This window comes from Sylvia atricapilla, chromosome 1 (assembly GCF_009819655.1).
Source record: "Sylvia atricapilla isolate bSylAtr1 chromosome 1, bSylAtr1.pri, whole genome shotgun sequence".
NCBI classification, from domain to species: domain Eukaryota; kingdom Metazoa; phylum Chordata; class Aves; order Passeriformes; family Sylviidae; genus Sylvia; species Sylvia atricapilla.
Window position 1 is genome coordinate 4,193,241 of NC_089140.1, and position 24,106 is coordinate 4,217,346.

A 24,106-nucleotide genomic window follows, 5' to 3' on the forward strand; every position below is an offset into this window, starting at 1 on the left:
AAAGACATCTTACAGTCACCTGTAAAAATACTTGACTGCACATGCCTTCTAATCAGATGGTTTATACCTGTTCATAAACCCATCAACATTCATGTCCAGAGGAGGGAACAGAGCTGGGGAAGGCTCTGGAGCCCCGGGAGAGGCTGAGGGAGCTGGGAAGGGGCTCAGCCTGGAGAAAAGGAGGCTCAGGGGGGATCTTGTGTCTCTGCACAACTCCCTGACAGGAGGGGACAGCTGGGGGTGAGGTCAGGCTCTGCTCCCAGGGAACAGGGACAGGATGAGAGGGAACGGCCTCGCATTGTGCCAGGGGAAGTTTAGGTTGGATATTAGGAAGAATTCCTCCACAGAAAAATTGATTAGAGATTACAAAACAGGACGCCCCAGTGAGGTGGCGGAGTCACCGCCCCTGAAGGAGTTTAAAGAAAGCCCGCACGTGGCACTCAGTGGCTGACACAAGCAGCGCCCGCCCACAGGTCGAACCCGCTGATCCCACAAACTCTTCTCCCACCTAAACAATTCCGATTCCGTGATTTATTTTTTCCCGCGCAGCCCCGGGCGGAAAATGGCGGCCGGGCCCGCCCCTCGCCCTCACGGCTCCCTGGCCCCGCCCTCCGCTGTAAGCCCCGCCCTCCGCTGTAAGCCCCGCCCTCCGCTGTAAGCCCCGCCCCTTCCCCAGCCCCGCTGTGCTGAGGGCGCTCCCCTGCCCGCCCCGCCCCGCCCCGCCCCGCCCCGCCCCGCCCCGCCCCGCCCCGCCCCGCCCCGCCCGCCCCGCCCCGCCCCGCCCCGCCCCGCCCCGCCCCGCCCCGCCCCGCCCCGCCCCGCCCCGCCCCGTTGTTTACCGCGCACCGCCGGGCGCTGCCGCTCCCGCCCCTCGCTCCGGACCCGGCGCGGGGCGGGCCGGGCGCGCTCACGGGCTCGGGGCGCGGCGGCGGCAGCGGCGGCAGCGGCGGCGGGCGGGTTGTGGCGCAGCGCGGGGAGCGGCTCGGCCCCTTTCCCCTCCCTTCCTCCCCTCGCGCCGCGCTTCCCTCCTCGCCCGCGATCCGGGAACGGGGGGAGGAGGAGGAGGAGGAGGAGGAGGAGGTGGAGGTGGAGGGGGCGGCCCGGCGTCGCTCCGCCGAGCGCTGCCCGCGGGAGGAAGGGGGGCGCGGGGATGAGATAAGCGCGGGGGCGGGCGGCGGGGGGGGGTATGCAGGGGCGGCTCAGGTGGATGCGGGGGGCGGCGTGAGGCCGCGGGGGGAGGCGCGGAGCCGAGGGCCGGGGGCTCTTCCCCCGCCTCGGGAGGCGGCGGCGGGGGCTCGGGGGGAAGCGCTCGGCGGGCTTCCCGGAAGGGGGAATTGGATTAATTCTCTTTTTTTCAAGGGGGGGGGGATCGCGCTCCTTCCCCCCCCTTCGCCGTGCAGAATTGGCGCCGGCAGGAGGCCGCGGTGGCATCGCGTTTGGCGTCCCTCCCACCCCCTTCCCCTCGGTTTCGCTCCTGGAGGTGTTGCTTGTTGAGGTTTTGCTTGTTTGGGGTTGTGTTTTTTTGTTTTTGTTTTTGGTTTTGGTTTTTTTTTCCCGAAGACAAGCCTCAGTCTTGATTTTTTTTTTATTAAAAAACAAATAAACCCGCTGCCCCCACCTCCACCCCACCCCCCCGGCCCCGCACACAAGCCTGCCTCTGAGAGGGAAATAGCCAGGTGGAATCTCACTCTGTTTCCATGGACAACCCGTCCATTATCACCCAGGTGACTAACCCCAAAGAGGAGGAGATCCTGTCCTGCACTCAGGATAAAGGTGAGCTGCTTCTTATCTTTCTCTATGTTGTTTGATTTTTTTATTTCCCCCTCTCTGTTTAAAAATGCACGTAGTAACAACTCGCGTTCTTCAGTGACCGTCTAATCCCCTCTAGGCTGCTGGGAATAGAGGGCAGCTTGTTGAGTTTGGGCTGGTTTTTTGGTTTTTGGTTTGGATTTTTTTTTTTTTTTCTTAGAAGGGATGAAAATATTTGCGTGAAGGGTCTCTGAAACTGCTTGCTGGATACAGCTGAGAACTTGTTAAAAGTGTTTAAATACCCAATTTCATCAGTCTTTTAAGAAAACCCCTCTTGTTCCCCGAGGTTTGGGGAGGTAACTTTGTAAGGTGGTCACTGTGCAGTTAGTGCCCTGCTCCAGGGAAGGGATACCTGTGCTGGGTGTGTTGGACAGGTTTGAAATATCTGCTGTAAAGGTTTTAAATTCTTTTCCCCTCTCCTTTTTTTTTTTTTTAACCAGATTTCTTTCCTATATTCCTCCCTCCCTCCCATTTCAGAATCTGTGCAGCTTTCAGGTTTGTTGGAGGTTACTTTGGCTTCTCAGAAAGAGACACAGGCTACTTATAAAAGCAGGCTCTATTTACTCCTTAGATAAATAGTTGTTGCTTGCGTAAGGCATCACACTTGGATTGAGTTTTACTCCCAGATGAGATGAATCCAGCGTGGCCAAAGGAGCTGCTTCCCTCAAAAGTCTGGATGTTGACAAGTGCCCTTAACCTTGTTTGCTTTGGGAAGCTTCGAGCAGTCTTGGGGCTGTAAGTGCTTGTATCCTTCTGTCTGGTGGGTGAGCAGGAGGCTTCAGGTGCTGGGGGCTTGTTCACGGCTTTGGGAAGTTGTTTTGAGTGTCACTTTTTATGCTTTGTTACAGGCAGTGCTGGTAAATAGGGGAGAAAGGGCAGGAATTGGAAATAAAGAGTTAAGTCCGTGTTCCTTGGGAGGTACGGTCACATCTCTGAGCAGTCTGAAATGGTAGATTAATAGATCTCCCCCAAAAATGGATGGAATTAGTCCCCAGAAATGCTTGTGTGGCTCATCTTGGAAATAGTGAGGGCTCCTGTATTGTTGAAGTTACTCCCTGTTACTTTTGACTGTAAGGCCATATGTGAAATCTGTCTTCTTGCTTCACTAGTGCTGAGTGCGGAGGTAGATTAAAAAAAAAATAAAATCCATCAGGTTTGGTGGGTGTTTGAACAAAAAAAAAAATTATTTCCAGCATCGGCGTGTTTATGTAACTCTTTAATTCCTTTTGCTTGTGAGGTGATACTTCCACCACGAGGCCTGGTTTGGCTCGAGAGATTTCTGATATTTTCCTGTTTCGGCAGTGTGGAACGTGGGGGTATCTACGGTAAATAAGGTGCTGTGCTCTGCCTCCCATGTCTCCTAAGAGAGTAGGAGAGTGGGTTGGGGTAGACATCTGTGATACTGTGCTCAGATGTCGTGGTTTTAATGGCCTGTGTTATTGTATGTAATGGAAGGGCTTCATTAATACCCGTAGCAGCTGCTTGAAATTTTAGTGTAAAAAAAGCCAGTTGAGACAAGCAGAGGAAGATTTGACAGCTCGGAATAAGAGTAGGCATCAGCATCAAACAAGTGGCTTCGGAGTCCTCGGCAGAGCAAGTGAAAATATGCATCTAACTTGCATAACTCTGCAGTAACTTGCATAATGTGCATTGTGTTCTTGCTATTGGTTTGTCTTTGGCAGAAAATCATGATGGTCTTGGTTGCAGAGAAGGAGCTTTTCAGGCTTGGTGTTGGCTGGGCTGGGCTGGGGGAGAGGGGAAGGAGGAGAGCTGGAGTTGGAGATGAGGAAACTCCAGCGTCATCCTCAAGCAGGAGGCGATTTATCTTTTTTTTTTTTTTTTTGGCTTTTTTTTTGGATGAGGTTTTTTTTTTTTTTTTTCAAACGTGCTTCCAGTGCATGCGTTGGATTGACGGTGAGCTCTGTGGTAAGACTTTCAAATCACTCCAGAGCAACTTTTGCAGCCGGAGAACCGCGGGTCTGTCCGTCCTGGGCTCTGGAAGGAGAGCGCTGCTTGCTCCAACCTCTTCCACTGCAGCTTTTCCCGGTGCTCGAGGTATGGAGCTGGTGGGAACGTGATTTTCTCTCTTACCTGCCTCCCTGGCGTGGCTGCACATCGTGTCACCCACTTTTCTGTCACATTCCCGAGCGGTTTTAGCAGAGCCTTTAGGTGAGCTGAGAGAGAGAAGGAGGAGATAGGGAATTCAGATAAGGCTTCTAGCAGGAGGCTGGTGCTAAGTGAGTCCTTGCTGCTGATTCAGGTTGAGCTCGGTGTATTGGTACAAAATGGCCAACGTGTTAAGGCAATAATGAATTAATTCTCTGTTTCGTGAAATCCGGCATCAGCTGAGGCTGAATTGTGGGATTTGGGGGAATACAGCAGGACTGTGCTGTGTGAGCCAAGGCTGGCCACTTTAATGAAAAGCTGTTGTTTTTTTTTTTCCCCTCTGAGTTTAGCATTTGGCTGCAGAAGTAAATTCCAGGGTACTAAGTGGCGTGTGGTGGGTTTGGGAATCGGGGTTTTCTTCGGGTGGTTCAGACCTTGCGTTGGTGTCTCTTGTGGAAAAAAAAATAATTTATTTTCTTGTTGTTAAGCCGGAGAGAGGCAGTTCCAGAGTAACTGAGCAGCTTCTAAATAATGCATGTGTATACGTTCAAAGTTTTGATTTTTTCCCAAGTTTTTTTTTTTTTAGGCTTTTAATCAGATGTGAGACCAGCGTTTAGCTTGATTTATTTTTTATGTATTTATGTTTTAAAAGGAATTCAATGTCCAGTATAGGCTTTTGCCAGATTTCTCCTATCAAAGGAGTGAGTCTGGCAAGAAACAGAGCTGGTTCTCTGGTCCTGGAGCAGTTATGTTTTTAGATGAATACTGTGTTTTACAAATAAAAACGCTTAAGCATTTTCTTGCTAGTCCAGATGTATTAAAAAATAGCTTTTAAGATGAGTGAAGCTGTGGCAATTTGTTAAGGGGGAATCTTATAAACACTAAGAGGGATTTGTTAATGTTTGTTTTTTAAGAACCAGCAAAAAATTTTTGAAGGTGGAAAAAAACCAGGTCTTGGTATGTGAGCCATTGCCTAATATGTTGCCACATGGTGGTGCCCTGGATTTAGTTGTCTGTCAAAATGAAAGCTGAGCGTGGAAGGTTTGCTACAATGATATTTTATTATTATTATTGTTGAAATGTTCTCAAATGCCTGTGGTGTTGGTGCTGCTGGAGGGGTTTGGTGCCTATCTGTGCCGTTAAATCAGTTCTGGGAAATAGAAACTTAAGTTCTCCCAACTGGAAGCGGTACGTAGGTGCCTGGAAATACTTTGAGCACTAAATTCGTGGAGAATTCAATTCCCTGTTAGTTTTTTAAGTAACAGAAATAGTAGTTCTTTGCCGAAATATTTTATGTTTTATGGCACTTTTGGAAATTTGGGATATTAACAAACTTGGAGCTGAAATGGAGACCTAAATATGTGGAAAGAGGTTTGTTCTATCAGGAGTAAATGTGAGCAACTAAGAAAAATATAAATAAAAAGTAATTTTTTTATTGAAAGAGAAACTGAAAGTCTGGATCTCTGTAAATCAGTACAGATAAAATCAACTATTTATTTTTTTTTAATCAATTCCTATTACTCATAGACCTCTAATATAAATTCTGTGTGGTTAAATGTACAGAAAACGGAGCAGTGCTGACAGAACTGCTCTGAGTGTCACATTGAGAGTGGTCGTGGCAGCAGGCATTCAGTCCAAAGAAGTGAATTCCCCTTTTTTACCTACCTGCATTAATTTCATCCTCATAAATGATGCAAATTCTTGGTTGTTTCCAAGTGCCAAGTTAAATAGGAGAGAAAAATAGTCCAGTCCTTTAGGTACCTCCTTCAGGCTGTGGTGTTTTGTTTTCTGTCTTCAGATACATCTTTCTTGACTTCTATAAAATTTGCCTGTCAGCTGAGTGTCTTATTTTCAGTTATTTAGAGCAACAGAATGTTTTAGTGTCCCTACAGATGGGAATTGTCTTCTGCAATAAATTATTTGAAAAAGGTTCACAGTGGAACCTGAACCATTAGAGTTTTTTGGTTGTTTTTTTTTTAAATCACAGTGTGAGTGAGTTCCTGAGGATGTTTTCACAAACTTTTTTTCTTTCAAATGTGGTTGGAAAAAACAGCAATGAGAGCAATACTCATTATAATTTTAAACGAGGAGTTCTGAAGATCTCAAGTTAAAAGCCAAAATAAGTCTTCAATTGTGTCCTCAATAAAAAAAAAATGTTTTGAATATAGCTGAAAATACTTTGAATGTACTTTTTTGCCATTACATCACCAGGATTCAGAGTACTCAAACACTTGAACATATGTTAATGATCCTGAGACATTGTCTCAACAGATTTTTATAATATTGACTTCAGAATTTTAACGCTCAAGTAGCATTTTAAGGGGAGGGAAAGAGAAAAAAAAAAAAAAAGGATGTGGAAACCACTCCAGCAGTCCACTGGAATGTGAATTGCTCACAGAGGGTAAAATTTTAAATCATTAACTAATGACATAGCTGTTATATTAAACCAGTGTAGCCATACAGGAGGTTTTATGTTCCAGGGAGACTGTAGTAACCCAAGATTTGATTTAGGGTCGCAGTTAACAGGTAGAAGTGCTCTACCAGGCAGATGGGAATGAGAATTTGCCTGAATATCAAATATTCAGTCAGTCTGTAACCTGCAGTGTTGTTGTCACCTCAAATCCATACTGGTTTCAATGCAGTGATTTAACTAAAATGTTCAGAAGTTTAACATGCCTTATTAAAAAAAAAAAAAAAAAAAAAAAAAGAAGAAGAAACCCAACAAGGTTGACCTACATTTTGTTAATTCAGTGTTCAGAAATGCAAATAGCATTTTCTGACATAATCAGTAAAATGTGGTGTGATCGATGCCGCGCTTCAGCTCTCGGAGTTTGAGCTGAACATTCCAAATAAGCCTCTGGATAACGGGTCCATTTTTGTTTCTTTAAAGGGATAAGAACTGAAGTGCTGAGAAGGCAAAAGGCCAAAAGAAACAAAACTCCCTCACTTGGTCATTGTTGTGAAGGACTTTCCTGTTGCCCTCATGGATAGATTTGACTGTGGGCAGCTTGTTTTCCCATCATGGAACATTTAATTTATGAGTTTGACTGTCACGTAGAAGTTACTATTCTGACATGAAAATGGCTTCAAATTAGATCTATCCCACAGTTTTCATATGTATGTCAAATCTTAGCTGTTCCCTCTGTAAGCCAGTGCACTTTTGTTATCTGCTGAATTTTGGGTTGTTGGCAGTGACCACCGTGGTGGGGACTCAGAACTGCATTTTCAATTAAAAATCCAGTTTCAGGCTGGATATGGAAATGATAACTTAGGGGTTGAGTTTGTCCATTACTCATGCCCAGCCAACAGTGAAGTAGACAATTGTTTTTAAAGTTTTTCTGTCCACAAGAGCTAACATTTTATTAAAAAAAAAAAAAAACAAAAAACAAAAAAAAGGAATAGGGAAAGCAAAGACAGGTCTAATTTTCTACATTCTTCCTTAGGTTTTGCTCAGTGTGTGAATCAGTAAGGGAAAATGTGGCTCATCCCTCTTTCTCCTCCCTGCCTGGGGGATATATCTTGCTGGGAGAGGAGTGAGGAATGTGGCTATGTGCAGGACCAGGAAGGAGCAGAGAGCTGCTGGAGTGCTCCAGCCTGTTTTGGGGGCAGGACAGAGGGTGAAATCCTGCCTTCCGAGGCTGTGGAGCCCAGGCAGAGGCTGGCAGTGGGACAGGGAAGAGTTTTGGTGTTCAAGGTGGGCTCCCAACCTGCCCTGAGCTCCCCTGAGGGTCTCTGCCCACCCTCATTTGTCATCTGTCCCCTTATCCCAGCTCAGAATTAGTTCCAGAAGGGGATGGAATCTTCCAAGCTGCAACAAGAGAAGAAGGGTTGATAAAACTACCAACGGGCCAAACCTGTTTAGGTGTTTATAAAGCTCACATCTGGATTGAAACCATCCCATGCCTCTCAGCAGGGGAAACCTGGCTGGAAAAACCTCCCAGAAACATTCAACAACATCTCCTAAGTCTCCGTGAGTTGGTTCTAGTGGATGTTCCTGATCTAAGCTGTATTTCCATTTTATGTCATCACAGACACTTTCAAGAGTTTCACACTGGAAATGTTAATCTTCTGTACATTCTGCTTTTGCAGGACTTTGAGGGGAGCTTGCTTTATTTTGACTTGGAGAGGCTGAGGCATAAAATGGACATGGATGGGATGAATATGGAAAGCATAAGTAGCATCTAAATAGATCTGAGTGAAAATACATTCCACGTGATCTCTGTGGTGTAATTTTGTCCTTTTTTTTAAATTATTTTTTATTTCTGGAATGTTTGCTGTAAGACAAGAAAAAAAAAAGTAACCCAAGAGTCTTATACAGTCCACTCCTTTCATTGCCAGCTGCTACTGTGGAACACAGACATCAGCAGTAAAAATACCAACTTTAACCAAATGAGCAGAGAAAGTCCTGTTCTAAAGCTTGTAGGCTTTCTTCAGCCTGTTATCGAAATGATCACTTGCAGAGTGCCACTTCTTGTTTTCTTTGTACAAGATAATAAAGTATGATTTGTAAAAAGAAGAACCCAATTATTAGAAGTGATTGGCTGCACTAGAAACGAGAATTATATTATCGAGAAAATTTATAGCGAGTTAAAGCTGAATAAATGTATGATAAACTTGGGTTCTGAGGGTATTGTGGGTTTGAAATGAGTTTGTTTTTTTTTCTTTATTTGTTTTTTCAAGAAGCTGTTTGTCTCTTCTGAATGTTTATTAATATATTTAAAGCCTGACAGATGGGAAACTAAGACTCTGCAGGACCTCATTTGTACAGAGGAGCAGCCCCAAATAACCGATGGCCTGATGTCAAAATCTAATCTGCGTGTAACTTTAAAAAAAAAATGTGTCTAAAACATCAGGGCAGGTTTGTAGGAGGCAAATATTTCAGCCTGCAGTTACAGTTTGCATGTAGATGATATTGTTTAAAGGCAAGTCCTCTCTGGCCAGTTGTTTTGCTGCCACTGTTGCAAACCTTATTTTTCCTGGTAGCAAGTGAAATATTGATTTTTATTCCCTGCCATGCTCTCCCCCACCCCCGCAGCTCTCTGCTTCCTGACTTGTCCTCCAGGATTCCCAGTGGAATTGGCAGTAAAACCAATCTCGCTGTTTCCTGGCCTGCTGTAATCAGCAGTAAAATTTGCAACTTTCTTGTTGATTTGATGATTTGCAAAGCTTGGCCCTTCCCTTGGTGTGTGGGGCTCCTCCCCTGGCCTCGGGGAGCCAGATGGAGGGATGTGCTTCCAGCTCTTGAGGATGAGCTCCTGCTTTTGGGAACACTTTGGGGTAAAAGATCCATCACTTTCTAGCCTCATAATCACCATGAAGAAAGTGCTGTTACAGTGGACAGGTGCAGAAGAATCCAGGTGGGTTTTTTTATGAAACAATGTTAGTAAAGAGTTTTTTTAAAAGATTTTCTACGGATTTTATACAAAGTCATTCTGAGCATGCATTTACCAATTGGCAGGCAGTGCTGCTTTATTTCTGTCCACAAAAGCTGTCTTGTATTTTCATGCCTGAATATTGCCTGAATGTTTGCATTCGTTCCCCATGAGTGTACGTCCGTGTGGTTCCCAGGGGTCTGATGGCAGGAAAGCTTGCACAGGATCACAGAGTGCTTTGGGTTGGAAGGAACCTTGAAGCCCATCCATTTCCATCCCCTGCTGTGGTCAGGGACACCTTCCACTGTTCCTGGTTACTCCAAGCCCTGTCCAGCCTGGCCTTGGACACTTCCAGTGATGGAGCAGCCACAACTTCTCTGGGAACCTGTGCCAGGACCTCACCACCCTGAAAGGGAAGAATTTCTTCCTAATATCCCATCTAACCCTGCCCTCTGGCAGTGTGAAGCCATTCCCTGTGTCCTGTCCCTCCATCCCTTGTCCCCAGTCCCTCTCCAGCTCTCCTGGAGCCCCTTCAGGCACTGATCTTCCAGTGCCTTCTCTTGATCTTCCGAGAGACTCTCTGAGGTCTTCCAGAGCCCTCTCCAGGCTTGGCTCTCTCCCCAACCCTTTGTTTGTCTCCATGGCAGAGGTTCTCCAGCTCTCAGAGCATTTTTTTGTGGCCTCCTGGTGTTTCTGCAGCAGGTCCACCTCAGTGAAGCTCAGAGTGGTGGGTGTGGGTTTTGAAGATGGTTTGCAGTGTCAGGTTTGCCAGTTTTTCCTAGTGGTAGTCAGATAGAGGCATTCTGCAGAGGAGAGGTCAACAGTGACACATTCCTAGAAAATATTTAATCATTTATGTACTTGCTTCAGTCAAGCACAAAGAAAGGTCTAACGTTTACCACCTGGAGAGAAAGGTACCATTATAAAGTATCTCATTACACTTTCACAAAACCCTTAATATTTTTTTTTTAATGGGTTTATGAGACTTGTTTCAACTAAGATTGGTTAAAGATACACATTAACAATTTGATGAATGCAGTGTAAAGTGAAGCATTTCGGGGAAAACACTTCAAGTATGTATTTCACAGGGATTTTTGGGATTAATCTTTGACCTTTTGAGGTTTTTATTTTAAAATTCTCTCCCTTGCCTTGTTTTGCTTTCTTGCCTTTTTATCTTCTCGTCAGAAGATCTGGAAGTGCAGCAGCTGCCTCTTTGTGCTCTGATGCTGCTGAAGCTCGAGGGGCTGGGGTTTTTGGTGGCTGTGTCCAGGGATAATTGTGGTGTGTCAGATGGTTGTACTCTATCTCAGAGATCTGTCCCAAGCTTGGTGGTTCTGTGAGAAGCTGTGGTGGATGTTTGGGGCAGAGGTGGTGCAGTGAGGAGGAACCCTGGACAATACTGGAGGGACACACTATCTCCTGGGAAGTTGGCCAGGAGTGTCAGGAAGTTGGTGTAGGAGTGTCTTATAAGGAGAAATGTTCTCTGTGTTGAAATTCCGGAATTTTGTGCTGTATTTAAAGGGAGGAGATGCAGAATAATAAAGTTCTCCAGGGCTCTTCCCAGGGTACAGCGTGGCTTCAGAGTGAAAGGCAGAATGTCCCATTTGGGTTAAAGGAAATGTTTGCTCATGCATCATTTAGGTGACCTGCATAACCCGTGAAGAAATGATTTCCAAAATTGTTTATCTGGGAGTTCCTAAACAGGATTAACTGGCAACGATTTGCATTTGTTATAACTGCTGCAGCCTTATAAAGGTACTGAAAACCAGTATTATAAAGGTACTGTTTATGTCTCAGCCTGTGAATTGTGTGTCATCAATCACAGAATGGTTTGGATTTTAAGGGACCCTAAAGCTTATCCAGTTCCTGCCGTGGACGAGGGACACATTCCACTCTCCCAGGCTGCTCCAAGCCCCATCCAGCCTGGCCTTGGACACTTCCAGGGATGGGGCAATAGAGGAAAGAAGGGTAAAATTCCATTACATAGTGACCAACTGAACCCCTCAAGTGCTTGTATTTATCCTGAACTCCCTCACTGCTTTCCTGTGCTGGAAGATGATCACCTTTGCCAAGTCATTTGTTGGCCAGCTGCCAGTCCTCATGAATTTTTGTGATGTGAAGCTGATTTTGTCGAGAATCTGCAAGTTGAAAATGATTCTGAGAGTTTTGGAAGTGGACAAAGGGGGGGAAGGTTATGTTGGGGAATTAAGAAAAGAAAAGGAGAAGAATACTGAATGCAATCTGCAGAGCAATTCATTTGCTAATTACACATTGACATAAATTGGAAAGTCCCAGAAGGAGGGGGTTTGCAGCATAACTGGAAAACAATTTGCATCTGTGTAGAGGTCTGTGCTTATCCACAAAGGAATGAGGTTTTAACTGGATTTGTTTAATCGGGTTTATCGTGAGTGCATAGTTGTGGGCTTCCTTTTTCCTCACATTGCAGGATCTGCTGTCTTTCTGGAAGATTCCCTCTTGTGTTGAGATTAAATATGTCAAAGAAGGATGTCTGGTGAGGTTTAATGGAGATTGAAAGTGAAACCTAAGAAAAACCAGGAAGTGTCCTTCTGAATTTGAGAGTGGATTGAATACATGAATGTTTCTGGCTCCAGATTACCATGATAAAACTGACAGCTTAATGCAAACTCGAGCCTGAAATTCAAATGCCTTTTTTTTTTTTCTCCCTGCCCTCTAAGAAATCTGAAACACTCCAGCAAATCCTTGACATGCTAACTCCTATTGCTACAAAGAGTATTATAACTAACTAACTATTATACTAACATTCAGTGTTGGTATTATAATAGTTTGGGTTTTTTTCCCTATAAATCTTTGACACTTGCTGGTGCCCAATGTGTTACCCTACAGCTGCCTCCACCTTCCCTTTGGTAAATATGTCATGATGGGGAAAAGACAAAAATCTGAACAAAACTAGAAATCAAACTCGATAGTTTTGAAATAGGAATCTGTTTGGGTCTCACACATGTATTTGCTTGTGCTGTTGCTGCTGCACATCATAAATTACCTGTTTAGCATCGTTCTGGCAGGCAGGGGAGCTCTGAGAGCAGAATGTTTTTAAAAATGTCACTTGTGGCAGTGATGGATTCTTTCCAGTACCTTTAAATCAGTCAGTTGTTTATCTTAAAGGTAAGAGCTAAATACTGTTACTACCTCATGATAGAAAACTGTAATAATATTAAAAGGAGAAAAATGAGCTTTCAGGCCAAACCTGCCCCAGATGCAGGAAACAACCTCAGCAGATTCCTGAGGACCAGGTGTCCCTGGATCCCTCAGTCAGGTGCCATTTCCATGGGATACAGAGCAGCAGTTAGTAAATAAAAAGAAAAGATCAGGAGGTTTTGCTTTATAAATTTTCAAATTTTTCTTTCAGGAAAAATCCTAAATAAAATGAAATCCTGCCATTTTATTTAGTGTGATATGCTGGATCAAGCTCTGAAGTAGAAAACTTTGTTAACCTTGTGCAGTTGGTTCTGCTCAAATACAGTTTCCACAGTGGTGAATTTCTGATGGCCCAGATGGTTCTGGTTCTTTCCCTTGTCACCCAAAACTATTTGTCTCACCAAACTCTCCTCAAAAAAAACACTTGGAATCTTCTTAAATTGTAAATCTAGGAGTATTGATTATGGCTTTGCAACATGAAAAATTAATTACCCGTGCTCCTAAATCCAAGAAAACAGAAAACCAGCACAAACCTCACCCAAGAATAAAATCAAGCAAACTGAAATAAAGCCCAGAAAGAATTCCCAGTAATATTAGCAGGGATAGAAGCTGTGAATGTGAAACTACTCCTGCAAATGTGGAAGGTGACCTTGTGGTGGTGACCAGGAGAGGACACAGCAGTACAGTTTTTAGCAAGGTGACCTGGCACTCAGCCTGTACAAACCACAGCCCCTTGAGAAAGGTGTGCATTTGTCTGAGCGATGTTTGCACCAAAACAGAAAAGTAACCCTGGTTTTATTTTGGAAATGCCTTCAATGGGCACTAAAAGACAGATAAGAGTGAAATAAGTCTGGGCTGACTCATTGCAGAATGTGCTGAGATAATCCTGAATTTCTGTTAAGGTTAAGATCTGTTTAGTTTTGGCTTTATTTATCCTTGGGCTGTGGATGGGGGGGTGTTGGAATTTACTTGAAATAATTTTAGAAATCCATAGGTAAAAGTTCATCATTTTTTCAGCAAACAATTCACATAGTAATTATATAAAAAACAAACAAAAAAAAAACCTTGATGTTTTTTCTCTTGCTGATGCTGAAAGGCTGAAGTAAAATGTTTCCACTGGCTACTTAAAATACCAGGTGGAGTCAGATGGGAAAACAAAACTTTATGGTGCTGTTTTTAAACTGTTTTCCAGTAATTGTCAGCCCAATACATGCTGGTCTTTAAAAAAAAAAATAAAATACTCTGCAAGTTTTGTTATGAAGATTATTTCTTAAGTCCCACTGTAGGTGGTCTTTGTATGAAAGCCTTCAAGTAACAAATGGCTTTCTCTTCTCTTCTGCTAATAAGGTCAGTAAAGGTTTCTCTTCTGGGTAATAAAAACACCACAGTTTCAAAGGCATAAGAATCCTGAGTGGAAAGCAGGTTCAGAGTTATCAGGTGATTGGCAGCTGCTGCTGCTAGGAAGTGTTTTACAGGAATAAACTGGTCTTCTTCTTTAATTAGGACTATATGTGTACAGCAACTGTGATTGTCTGGGAAGCTGCATCCTGTGTTTTCGAAGAGCTGATAAAGTGTTGCAGTTGTGGAAATGACTGCCAAGTCCAGTGGGCAGGTGTCTGAACACTCTTTTGGTTTTGTTTTCTGTGTATTCATTCAAAGCAATCAAACATTGATTAGGGTTTGATGGTCTTGCGCTGTAAGAAAATAAATTCTGAATATTATCCTCAGGTGATAAAGTAAGTGTTTGAACCCAGTGTCCAAAAGCATGTCTGAAAAGCCAACCAAATTTCAGGTTTACTAAGCAACTAAAGCACCTGTGAATTGTTGTTTTCTTTGCAAAGTCTTCATGGGTTAACTTTTCTGTAATCGATTGTGTTGCACGGTAAATAATAGCAAAAAAAATATTGAATAAGAGAAATTAATATGAACACATTAAACTCTTGATTTGTGTTCTGGTGAAAGGATCCATCAAGTATTTGCTAGAGAAGCCACATTTTACATTCTTGTAGAAACAATTAAAACCTGTCAGCTGAAGGGAGGGTTTGGCTCCTGGACCTAAAGATACTTCCTTAGCAATGTTTGGGTAAAAGTGACCACTGACGCCCTTCCCTCTGGAAAACATCCCATTTATTTATAGCACTTCCCAGAGGATAAATGCAGCCCTTGGAACAGTCACAGGAAATAATACCAATGTGCCTCCAGACCGTGAGCTGCCTTTTGGTCCAAGTGGCCAAAAATGCCACTTTTCTTGATTACTGGGGTGACCACATGGCATTGCTCCTACCCTGAGTGGAGCCAGGAGGTGCCAGGAGATGGCCCAGGGCACTCCCTGACTCCCCTCTCCTCTGGCTGGGCTTGCTTTTTTTTTTTTTTGTTGGTTTGGGTTGTTTTTTGGTTGTGTTTTTTTTTTCCTGTGTTTATTCACAAACACCACTGTGTATCCATTTCAGCCTTTTTCAGGAGAAGCTGAGCCAGATGTTCTGTTGTCCCTCAGCTGTGGATGTGTGAGTGAAAGAGGCAGTGTCCTGCTCCTCTCTGATCCTCCTGATTTGGCAATAATTGTCTTCCAGACAAGGTTTTCTGCCATCATTGGCATTTTCAGTTCAGTCGTTTGGCTTGCTTGGAGGAGTCCTAAATAGTGCAATACTGAAAAATCTGGTAGGACTTTTTCAGTCAAGGATTCAAACTGTTGCTGGAATCATTTCCATATGTGAAAAAAGGAAATATTGCTGTGCTCTTCCTTACCAGGTGCTCAGGAACCAGGAGAATTTTCCCCCTTTTTTTGGTTGATAAAATTTGAGGTGAGGGCATCTTCCATTTTGTTCCACGTGTTTGAATAGCTTTTAGGTTTTGGCGGTGTTTTTGGTGGTTTTTTGGGGTTTTTTTGGGGTTGTTGGTTTTTTTTTGTTTGTTTTTTTTTTTAAATAATACTTGATAATAAAAATTTAAGTGTGTCTTTGTCCCATGTGCATGTAAATAAAGTGAGTTTGCCATAAAAGTTGGTGGAGGAAACCCAGGTGCTGTAGGATGCAGCTGAACCCACTGTTGCAGTTGTCTGCTTTTAGGATGACATGAATCTTGGGGACTCCATGAACAGTGAAGAAGCCTGTACAGATTTTCCCTGACTTCTGTGCAGAGATAAGTTAAATGGAGTTCAAAATCCTAATTTGACAGCTTTGTCACCAGCTCTGTCACGCTGCGTGTCAGCGCTGGGGTTTGGCTCCACTGATGTAACCAGGGATACGGGCTTGCAGAGTGCCACCATTTAGCTCCTCTTCACAGGAGAAGGAGAAGAAAAAGAAGGGGAAAACTTGGCAGAGGAAATTCGGTGGATGGTGGTGGTGGTGCTCTGGGTTTAGCAGCCTTGGGGGTGGTTGTTAAAATGAGCTTTCAGATTTTGAAACGCCCGCCTTGGTTAAGGAACCTCAGCGTGCCGCAGGTCCCATCAGTGCTGCCAAACCCCCGACACCTGGGTGAATTCCACCAGTAATTCAGTCCAAAAATGGCAGAGATTTCAAAGCTCTCCCCGTTGCAGGCAGATTTGTGTGTCCTTGGGATGAGCAGAGTATTTAAACTGGGGTTTGTGGCAGTTCCGTGTCACGCCGAAGTCCGTCGCTCCGCTCCATAGAAGCAAACCTGATCTCAGCATCAGCAGGGGCTCGTTGTTTTGCCACTGTGGAGAAACTTCTTGTGTGTGTTACGCAGCCAGGAGAACAATATAGAGGGTTATGGAAAGGCTGCATTATTCCAGGGGCCTTTTGGATGGCTTGCACGGTCTCTATAGGATGCCAGCAAACCGCCCATTGCGAAAAGCCACCAGTGAATTCAGTAAAATATCACCTCTCCTAATTCTTTGTCTGATGGATTTTGTCAGCTGCCTTCCTGAGTGAGTACCACCAACTTTTTTTTTGTTTGTTTTATGTTTATCCTTCAGCATCGCCACGAAATCTTAAAATTGCCTGTTTGTGAATTAAATTGGTTTTGCAAGGTCAGGATACTTTGCATGATTATTCAAGAAAATACTTTTTGTAAGAAATTTTTTGTTTGCTGCTTTCTTGAAAGAAGAGCATTTCCTGCTCTTTTTCCTGTGCATCTGAGGAAAATCAGTGCTCAGTTCTGAAAAGGGAGGAGGGATTCATCTGACTTAACACTGGCTGTAGAGGGAAATGGGATGCTGTTATGGATTGAGGGATGAGATCACAGAAACACTGGATTCTGATTGGATTTACTTTCTATAAATTTTGATAGTCCAGGAGACTTCTAATGGAAGAAAAAAAAATCCAAAGCCTGCATCCCACTAGAAGAATCCTCTGCTGTCCTATTCTGTGCTGTATTTCTCTTTTAATGTAATCAGGAGGCATAAATTTCCTGCACTTGCAGTAAAATGGAATTTTCATAGCTGTTAAGAGCCAAGACTTTATATTGTTTTTAATGAATTTCATTGGACTTGCAGTGATTTTGGTCCTCAAGGTGCTCCTGTCAGTGGAGAGAAAGATGCAGCAATGGGGAAGCCTTGGCAGAGCTGTTCCCAGGGCTCCTGTCTCCCTCATACCCATCCTTCTCCTCTGGTGAACTTAGAGCTGGGATATTTTGGAACCTTGTCTCATCCTGCAGGTATTTGTGCCTTGGCCCTGGAGCAGGACTTTGTGTGAGCTTAGCTCTGGTTCAAGGGGAGGCATTAACACAGGTATTTGTGTTTTGGCTGGGGAGGGGGTTGAATTTACAGCCAACTTTAAACCTCCTGCCCTGAAATTCTCCCTGAGGACCAGATGAAATCATTCTGCAGACTCAGCTGTGAGCTCAGTGCTGTGATTTTAGTGGGGCTGCTCTGTGGCACTAAGGATAAAATCTAGCTCACTGCTGGAGCTTGGCAGGGTAAGATTCATGATCAAAGCTTGCAATTTAAGAAATATTTATGGAGCATTTAGCAGTTAGGGGAACTCTAACACTGGTCACCCTTTTTCTATGATCAGTGATTAACAAGGTGGTATTTTATTTCCACTGGCAGACTGTGAGATTGTTGGCTCTACCTCTGCTGTTAATGTCCCAGGAAGTAATTTAAGGGAATGAGGATTCATGAATAGTTAGGATTTAGAAAAAGGAGATGGGCCAGTATTTCTACAGTAAGCAGAAAACTGAGAAAAAGGAGAGCAAGGTAACTAACAGAAAACTGGAGGAAGCTTTTAAGGAATTCATTGTGGTGTAAATGTCAGTTTAAAAAAATAAATCACCTTTCAGGTGTCACACAAGCAGTTTTTAGGTTTTCTTCTTTGGCAGTGTAGGTTTTCAAGACAAAAATACAAAGCTTTAATTTTCTGCTGCAGAAAAGAACTTAGAAGGAAAGGCTTATTGTTCATACAAGACTGGCAGACTAATGTTAGAGGGATTCTTTTTTTAAAGCAGTGGGTTTTTTAATCCATTAATGTTATTAATTGTAATTGTAAATCCCTGTGTATAATTCTTGAAGTAGCTGAGGGTTAGTTTGTGCTCAGCTGTAGGTAAATAAATACCTGTTGCCTACCTTTGGCTTAGTTACTGTGAGAGGAGGTTCCAGGCTCATGGCACTGTCCAGGAATTCAGGTTGGAAGGGACTTCTGGAGATCCTTGTTCAAAGCAAGGCTGAGGATGCTCTGAGCATTCTCCAGTCAAGTTTGGAGTATCTCCAAGGATGGAGATTTCACAGGCTGTCTGAAACCCTATTCGAGTGTTTGACCACAGTAATTCCTAATATTTAGGAGGAATTTATCCTGCTGCAACTTGGATCCATTGCCTCTCTTCTCCTGCTCCTGTGTCTGCACCTCCACAAATCTCAGTCCACGTTCTCTGGAACCTCCTCAGTAGCTGTATCTGCTTAAAATGTTAACCTGGATGTGCAAAGGAGTAGTAAAATGTTTGTCCAGTGTTTCCCTCTTACTCAGGCAGTTCTTTGCTTACTTAAATATAATTAATCTGCAAAGGTCCTTCTCTTCCGCAGTGTTTGTGGTGATTTTCAGTTTAAAGCTTTATTCTATCCTCACACTTGCCTTGGCTCTATTGATTTCCTGAAGATACTGTGGCTGTAGATTCCTCCTTAAATAATAATAATAATTTTGTCATGATCTTCCTCTAAGCCATTTTTTGGTTTAGTACAATCACCTGTTGGAAGTAGCTGCCCTGTTGTGCATGCAGAGCTTTTAAGTTTTTCTAGAATAATAAAAAAAAAATCTCACTTTCAACTAAGTCATGCTACATGTCAAAACCCCCTCAGAATTGTTAAGTCACTTCATTTAAAAGGGATGTTCCTCTTTTCCAGCACTCTTTTGATAAAGATTTAATGTGCTGGTTCTTGAGACACTCTCCTCAAGTTACTGAGTGTTTCTGAAAAAATACAAACTGTTCAACTCTCAACTATTTTTATTTGCTCAATGATGTATCCAGAAAAACGATTTGAGGATGAATAGTGTATGTTCATCCTCAGTCTTGAATTCAGCTGAAGTTGGGATTCAGAATTTAGATGACATTCTGTACCTCTGAAATCCTCCTTTCTCTGCTTTAAAATTCATCAGTTCTTAGTATCCTGCAGCAATTTTGCATGGCACTTTGATATATTTTCTGTAAAACACACAGAATCTGAGTCTTTATAATTTCAGTAAGTGTGAGAATGGCTCCTATATAGAGTAGAGTGAATGTGAGGAAGCTTTGGGCAAAAGTGTTGCTGCTCTGCAGAAAATCAGAGGGAGGACTTCAATGGCACAAGGTGATTTTGGCCTCCTCCAGAAATGAGACGGTGATCCATAAAAACAGCTCAGTGTTCCTGAACAAGAAGCTTAAATGATGGGTTACTTCTAAATAAATTTACATCTGACAGCTTTTTCCATTTGTTAATGGTGGGGTTTGGTTTGGTTTGGTTTTGGAGTTTTTTGGGGTTTTTTTGGTTGTTGTTGTTGTTGTTTTTCCTGAATGTATAACAATTTCAGATAGAATTTGAGGTTATGCTGTAAGGTGGCACCTGTGGGTGTTTCATGTAGATAGAGAAGGTTGGGTTTTGAGGGAATGGCAGCGCAGAAGACCTTGGTGCTTTGGGTTTGAGGGACATTTTCTACTCTTCTTCCCTTCTGTCTGTGCTTATTTGCTGAAGCTGCCAGTCACATCTTCCTTCTGAGGTTACAGAAAGTAACTGTTGAGACTGAGTAGGTAATTTTTTTGTGGCATTCATTCTGGGTGCTTTTTGCATATTTTTTATTGATTTGATTATTTTAGTTGTGTTTTTGTTTTTTTTTTTTTTAGCTTTTGTGAGTAGGATAATTTTCCTGCTGCTTGACTTTCCTAGGACATGTAGGACAACAATATTTTAGGTACTACTTTTTACCCCTATGACCCTGTTGGTCTTATTTTATCACAGGACCTACAGAATCCTAAAATAACTTAATGCTTCATACAGCCTGCTGTTCTCATGGCCTCAGGAAGAATTTTAATAGTAATTATTATTATTTTAGCACTTAATCAGAATACCATGAATGCTATTTTTCAATGCAGAAGATTCAGAAAAGTTAGAGGCTAGATATCCCTGTAGAAAATCTGTACCTCATTTTACAAATCTCTGTGAATCCTGTCTTCAAAGAAAAAAAAATATAAATAAAATTCCCTTTGTATCTCCCAGTATAATTCTTTTTTTTAGCTTCAGCTTTACATTTTGCAGTGCCCTTTGTTTTATTGCTGTAACACCAAGAAGCCAAGTGCAAACTGCATTGTGATGGCAGGTTGCTTATATTCTGTTAATTCTCTCAAACAATTTGTGTTAATTACTGCTTGGGTTTCTCCCATTATTTGGGCAAACAGCTCTGTTACACTCAATAGCACATTTTCTGATTGTTTGTTTGTTTGGGGAGAGTATTAGTGTTTCCCTTCAGTGTTTTGCTTTAAGATTAACATATCATTAAGCTGCATAATAAGACACAGGCTTTATTCTGGTGCAGTGAAATGGCAGGGGAAGGCAGGGCATAGTCTTGTAGTTTAGTCAAGAGAAGTAAAAAACCAAACCAAAACAAAACAACCCCAAACAAACAAAAAAAAAACCCCAAAAAATCTCCAAATGGATTAGTCAGTGACTTGGGGCTCTCTGTTATGGGATAGCAAGGCTCAAAATGAAACATCTACAGTAAAACTCATGTTTTACTCCTGGATTATTTGGCCATTTTTTGCCACATGTTTCCAAACGTGGACTTTGGTAGCAAATTAATCCATGCAGCCAGGTTTTGCATAATTCGGGGAAAAGTATTCTCTGATTTATCAGCACTGTTTGGTACATTTTATAACAGATTGTGCTCTGTGTCTGTGGATTAATCGAGGTCTCTCTAATAACCACAGTTTGGGAGATTACCAGTTAAAAGACTCTTTGCTTTTGGAGGCAAGAATTTAATCTTTGCCAGTGTATTTTTTGACATGTTCCTGGAAATCATTCTGTGCACTCGCTCTGCTGCTTTTTCCTGCATTTTTTGTGGGGCTCATTTCAGCAAAACTGCTGTCACTGAGAGCCTCATGAAGCAAAAAAAACCCCAGCAGCTAATCCACGAGTGTTGTATTCATGGAGTTAAGCACTTCACTTGAATGGAACAGAGAAATTCATGTACAAAAACCCCTCTTTTTAGTGGGATGCTGCACCTCAAATCCTGTGTTCAGTTTTGGGTCCCTTGATACAAGGAAGGCTTTGAGGGGCTGGAGTGTGTCCAGAAAAGGGGAATGGAGCTGGGAATGGGTCTGGAGCAGCTGGAGGGGCTCAGCCTGGAGAAAAGGAGGCTCAGGGGGGACCTTCTTCTCCTCTATGACCACCTGAAAGGAGAGTGTAACAGGGTGAGGGATCCCTGTTCTCCCAGGGATCAAGTGACAGGACCAAAAGAAATTACCTCAAGTTGCACCAAGGAAGGTTTAAATTGGATATTAGGAAAAAAAATTCTTCACCAAAATGGTCATCAGGCATGGGAACAGGCTGCCCAGGGCAGTGGTGGAGTCACCACCCCTGGAGAGAATTAAAAGACGTGTAGATGTGGCCCTTGGGGACAGGGTTTAGTGGTGGGTTTGCAGTGTCCTGGGTTGATGGTTGGACTGGTTGATCTTGGAGGTCTTTTCCAGCCTAAATGATTCAGTGATTCTGTGATGTGACAACCTGCTGCAGCCTCATCTGTCCCTCCATGAGTTTGACTCCCTTTATAACCAAAGTTTACATAGAAGTTGTGTTAAGCAAAAGAGACACAAACTTAAACCACACAACCTTTCTTTTTTTCTTTATGCTTCGTAGGACTTAGCCTCTAAAACGTGTTTTCACGTGGAACAGATGGTGGTTGTTCCTCTCCTGGCTTTTCCTGAGTGGAATATTCTCTTCAGCTCCTGTATTGACTAGTATCAAAAAATGGAGGACACTGGGCAGTCTACTAGCAGTGGTTCACTTAAAGTTCATTGAGTACAAGCATTTGGAAATCCTGTGCTCTGAAGTGTTTCAGAAAAGCTGCTTCAGAAGTTCTTGAAACCCGTGGGGCTCTTTTCTCAGAGCGGAGCCTTGTGGTGCAGTCCTGGTGGTTGTCCATCCTGGTCTGCCACGCTGGTTGGTGGCATCTCATTTCTTAAAACAGATGGTGTGTTGGGAGTGTGATTAGTATTTATTTTTACACCTCTGTCCACAAAAAAAAAGGGTTCTCAATGTGCATTTATGTCTTCCATAGGAGGGGTTGCAGCCTCATTGCTTAAAAAAGGGATCAAGGTGGAAGTTTATCAAGTCTTACCCCTTACCATCACCTTCACAGGTGCCACTGGCTTTCCTTAGGATTCATCCTTTTCTCCCTGCTCTTTTTGTCTTCATGACCCAGCTGTGGAGACAGATGTGCCAGACACTGTTAATTGTTGTGGGTGCTTTAGCTGGGGCCTGTAATAAGACATCTCACCATGGAAAGGTGGTTGCATATGTTGAAAAACTGATAGATGAACACGTCAGCAGCGACACAGAGCACGACAAATGTGCCTCCAGTCGTTTCATTCATCACTGCAAATGTGAGTCCCTTCATCTGCTTGGCATAGATATAAATGCAGAACAGATCTGAGCATTCCTGTGTCGAGTGATAGTGTAGATTGAGTGTGGTGGTTGGAACATTTGTTGTTACAAGAGCCTCTTTAAAGTTTGGGGACCTCCTCTGTCAGCGCTGCTGTGTGGTGACAGTGGTTATTGATGGGAACCCATTGGTGTCCTGAGTTGTCATCATTGGCTTGGAACATTCTGTTTCTTCTTCTTCTTTTTCTTCTTTTTCCTTTTTTTTTTTTTGGCACTCCTTGAACTCATATTTCTTAATTTTTTTAATGTTATAAACAGTTGAACATACAAAGTAATGTTCAGAAATAATGTGTGTAAAAAAAAATCAGCCTGGGACAACCATAAAAGAATTTTTATCTTTTCTTCTAAGGGTGTTTAATACTGATTAAAGTGTTGGTGGCCAATTTATATCCTGCCTGTAAGGAGAACTGTAAGGCAGTGCATAGGTGTTGTACAGACCTGTGCATTCTACCAATGTCCACACTGTCCTCAAAAGTTCATTTAAAAACACTACAAAGCTGCACAAAGGTTAGTTGGTTGTTGTTTTTAATTCTCTTTCACAGGCATTTAAGTTAATAACTAATTTTTTAAAATGTTTAAACAAGCAAAAAAAAAAAAAAAAAAGCTTACAGAAACCCACCCACCCAACAAAAAGAGTTAATTCCAGAAGGGGAGCCTTAGTCCCAGTGACAGCTTTCTTAAAAGTAGCTGGGCAGAGCTGGCCCATGTTGGGTCAGAGGGGAAATGTATTCTGTCAAGAGATGCTTTTGTGGGGACCTGAGCTGAATTCCAGATCACTTTTGTGTGCTACTCTGCCTTTCTGGTAATTCTTAAACTCTGAAAAATACAACCTAAAATTGTCTTGGTAGGAAAGTAAGATTCATCCCCTAAGGGTTAATATGCCCCCTCTCAAAATGACTTTCATATTTCATCTGGACATGAAGATTTGTTACAGCACTTAGGTTTTTAAATACCTGAGTGGTGCATTGGTGAGAAAGGATCAGTGGGAGCCAGATGTGGTTGGGAAAAGCTGTGGTTGTGAAAGGAGGGATCTGCCATGGGCAGGAAAATGCAGGGTTTGTGCAGGAGGGGATTTTAGTGTGGACAGTCTGTCACCTGTGACTGGTGACACTTTGTTATTCACAGACTCACAGAGTGCTTTGGGTTGGAAAGGGTCTTGAAGCCCATCCAGTGCCACCCCCTGCCATGGCAGGGACACCTTCCACTGTCCCAGGCTGCTCCAAGCCCCATCCAGCCTGGCCTTGGGCACTTCCAGGGATCCAGGGGCAGCCACAGCTTCTCTGGGAACCTGTGCCAGTGACCACATGGAAGAATTTCTTCCCAATATCCCATCTAACCCTGCCCTCTGGCAGTGGGAAGCCATTCCCTGTGTCCTGTCTCTCCATCCCTTGTCCCCCATCCCTCTCCAGCTCTCCTGGAGCCCCTTCAGGCCCTGGAAGGGGCTCTGAGCTCTCCCTGGAGCCTTCTCCTCTCCAGGTGAGCACCCCCAGCTCTCCCAGCCTGGCTCCAGCCCTTGGAGCATCTTTATGGCCTCTTCTGGATTCATTCCAACAGGTCTTTGCCC

At 43.3% G+C, this 24,106-nt stretch overlaps 1 protein-coding gene and 1 long non-coding RNA gene across 6 annotated transcripts in view; one reads left to right on the forward strand and one right to left on the reverse strand.

Moving 5' to 3' along the window:
- The window catches only part of LOC136358081 (uncharacterized), an 829,601-nt gene that overhangs the window by 713,744 nt on the left and 91,751 nt on the right, over positions 1-24,106 (reverse strand). The window lies entirely within an intron of this gene.
- CTDSPL (CTD small phosphatase like) overlaps positions 1,603-24,106 on the forward strand; it is a 79,022-nt gene continuing 56,518 nt past the window's right edge. For 4 of the 5 annotated variants that reach the window (XM_066313736.1, XM_066313754.1, XM_066313745.1 and 1 more), the window contains exon 1: positions 1,604-1,773. In XM_066313736.1, coding sequence (XP_066169833.1) covers positions 1,698-1,773 — 76 coding nt within the window. In that variant the 5' untranslated portion in view covers positions 1,604-1,697. Of the gene's footprint in view, positions 1,774-24,106 lie in introns of all 5 variants that reach the window. The other variant, XM_066313770.1, reaches the window with a different exon arrangement.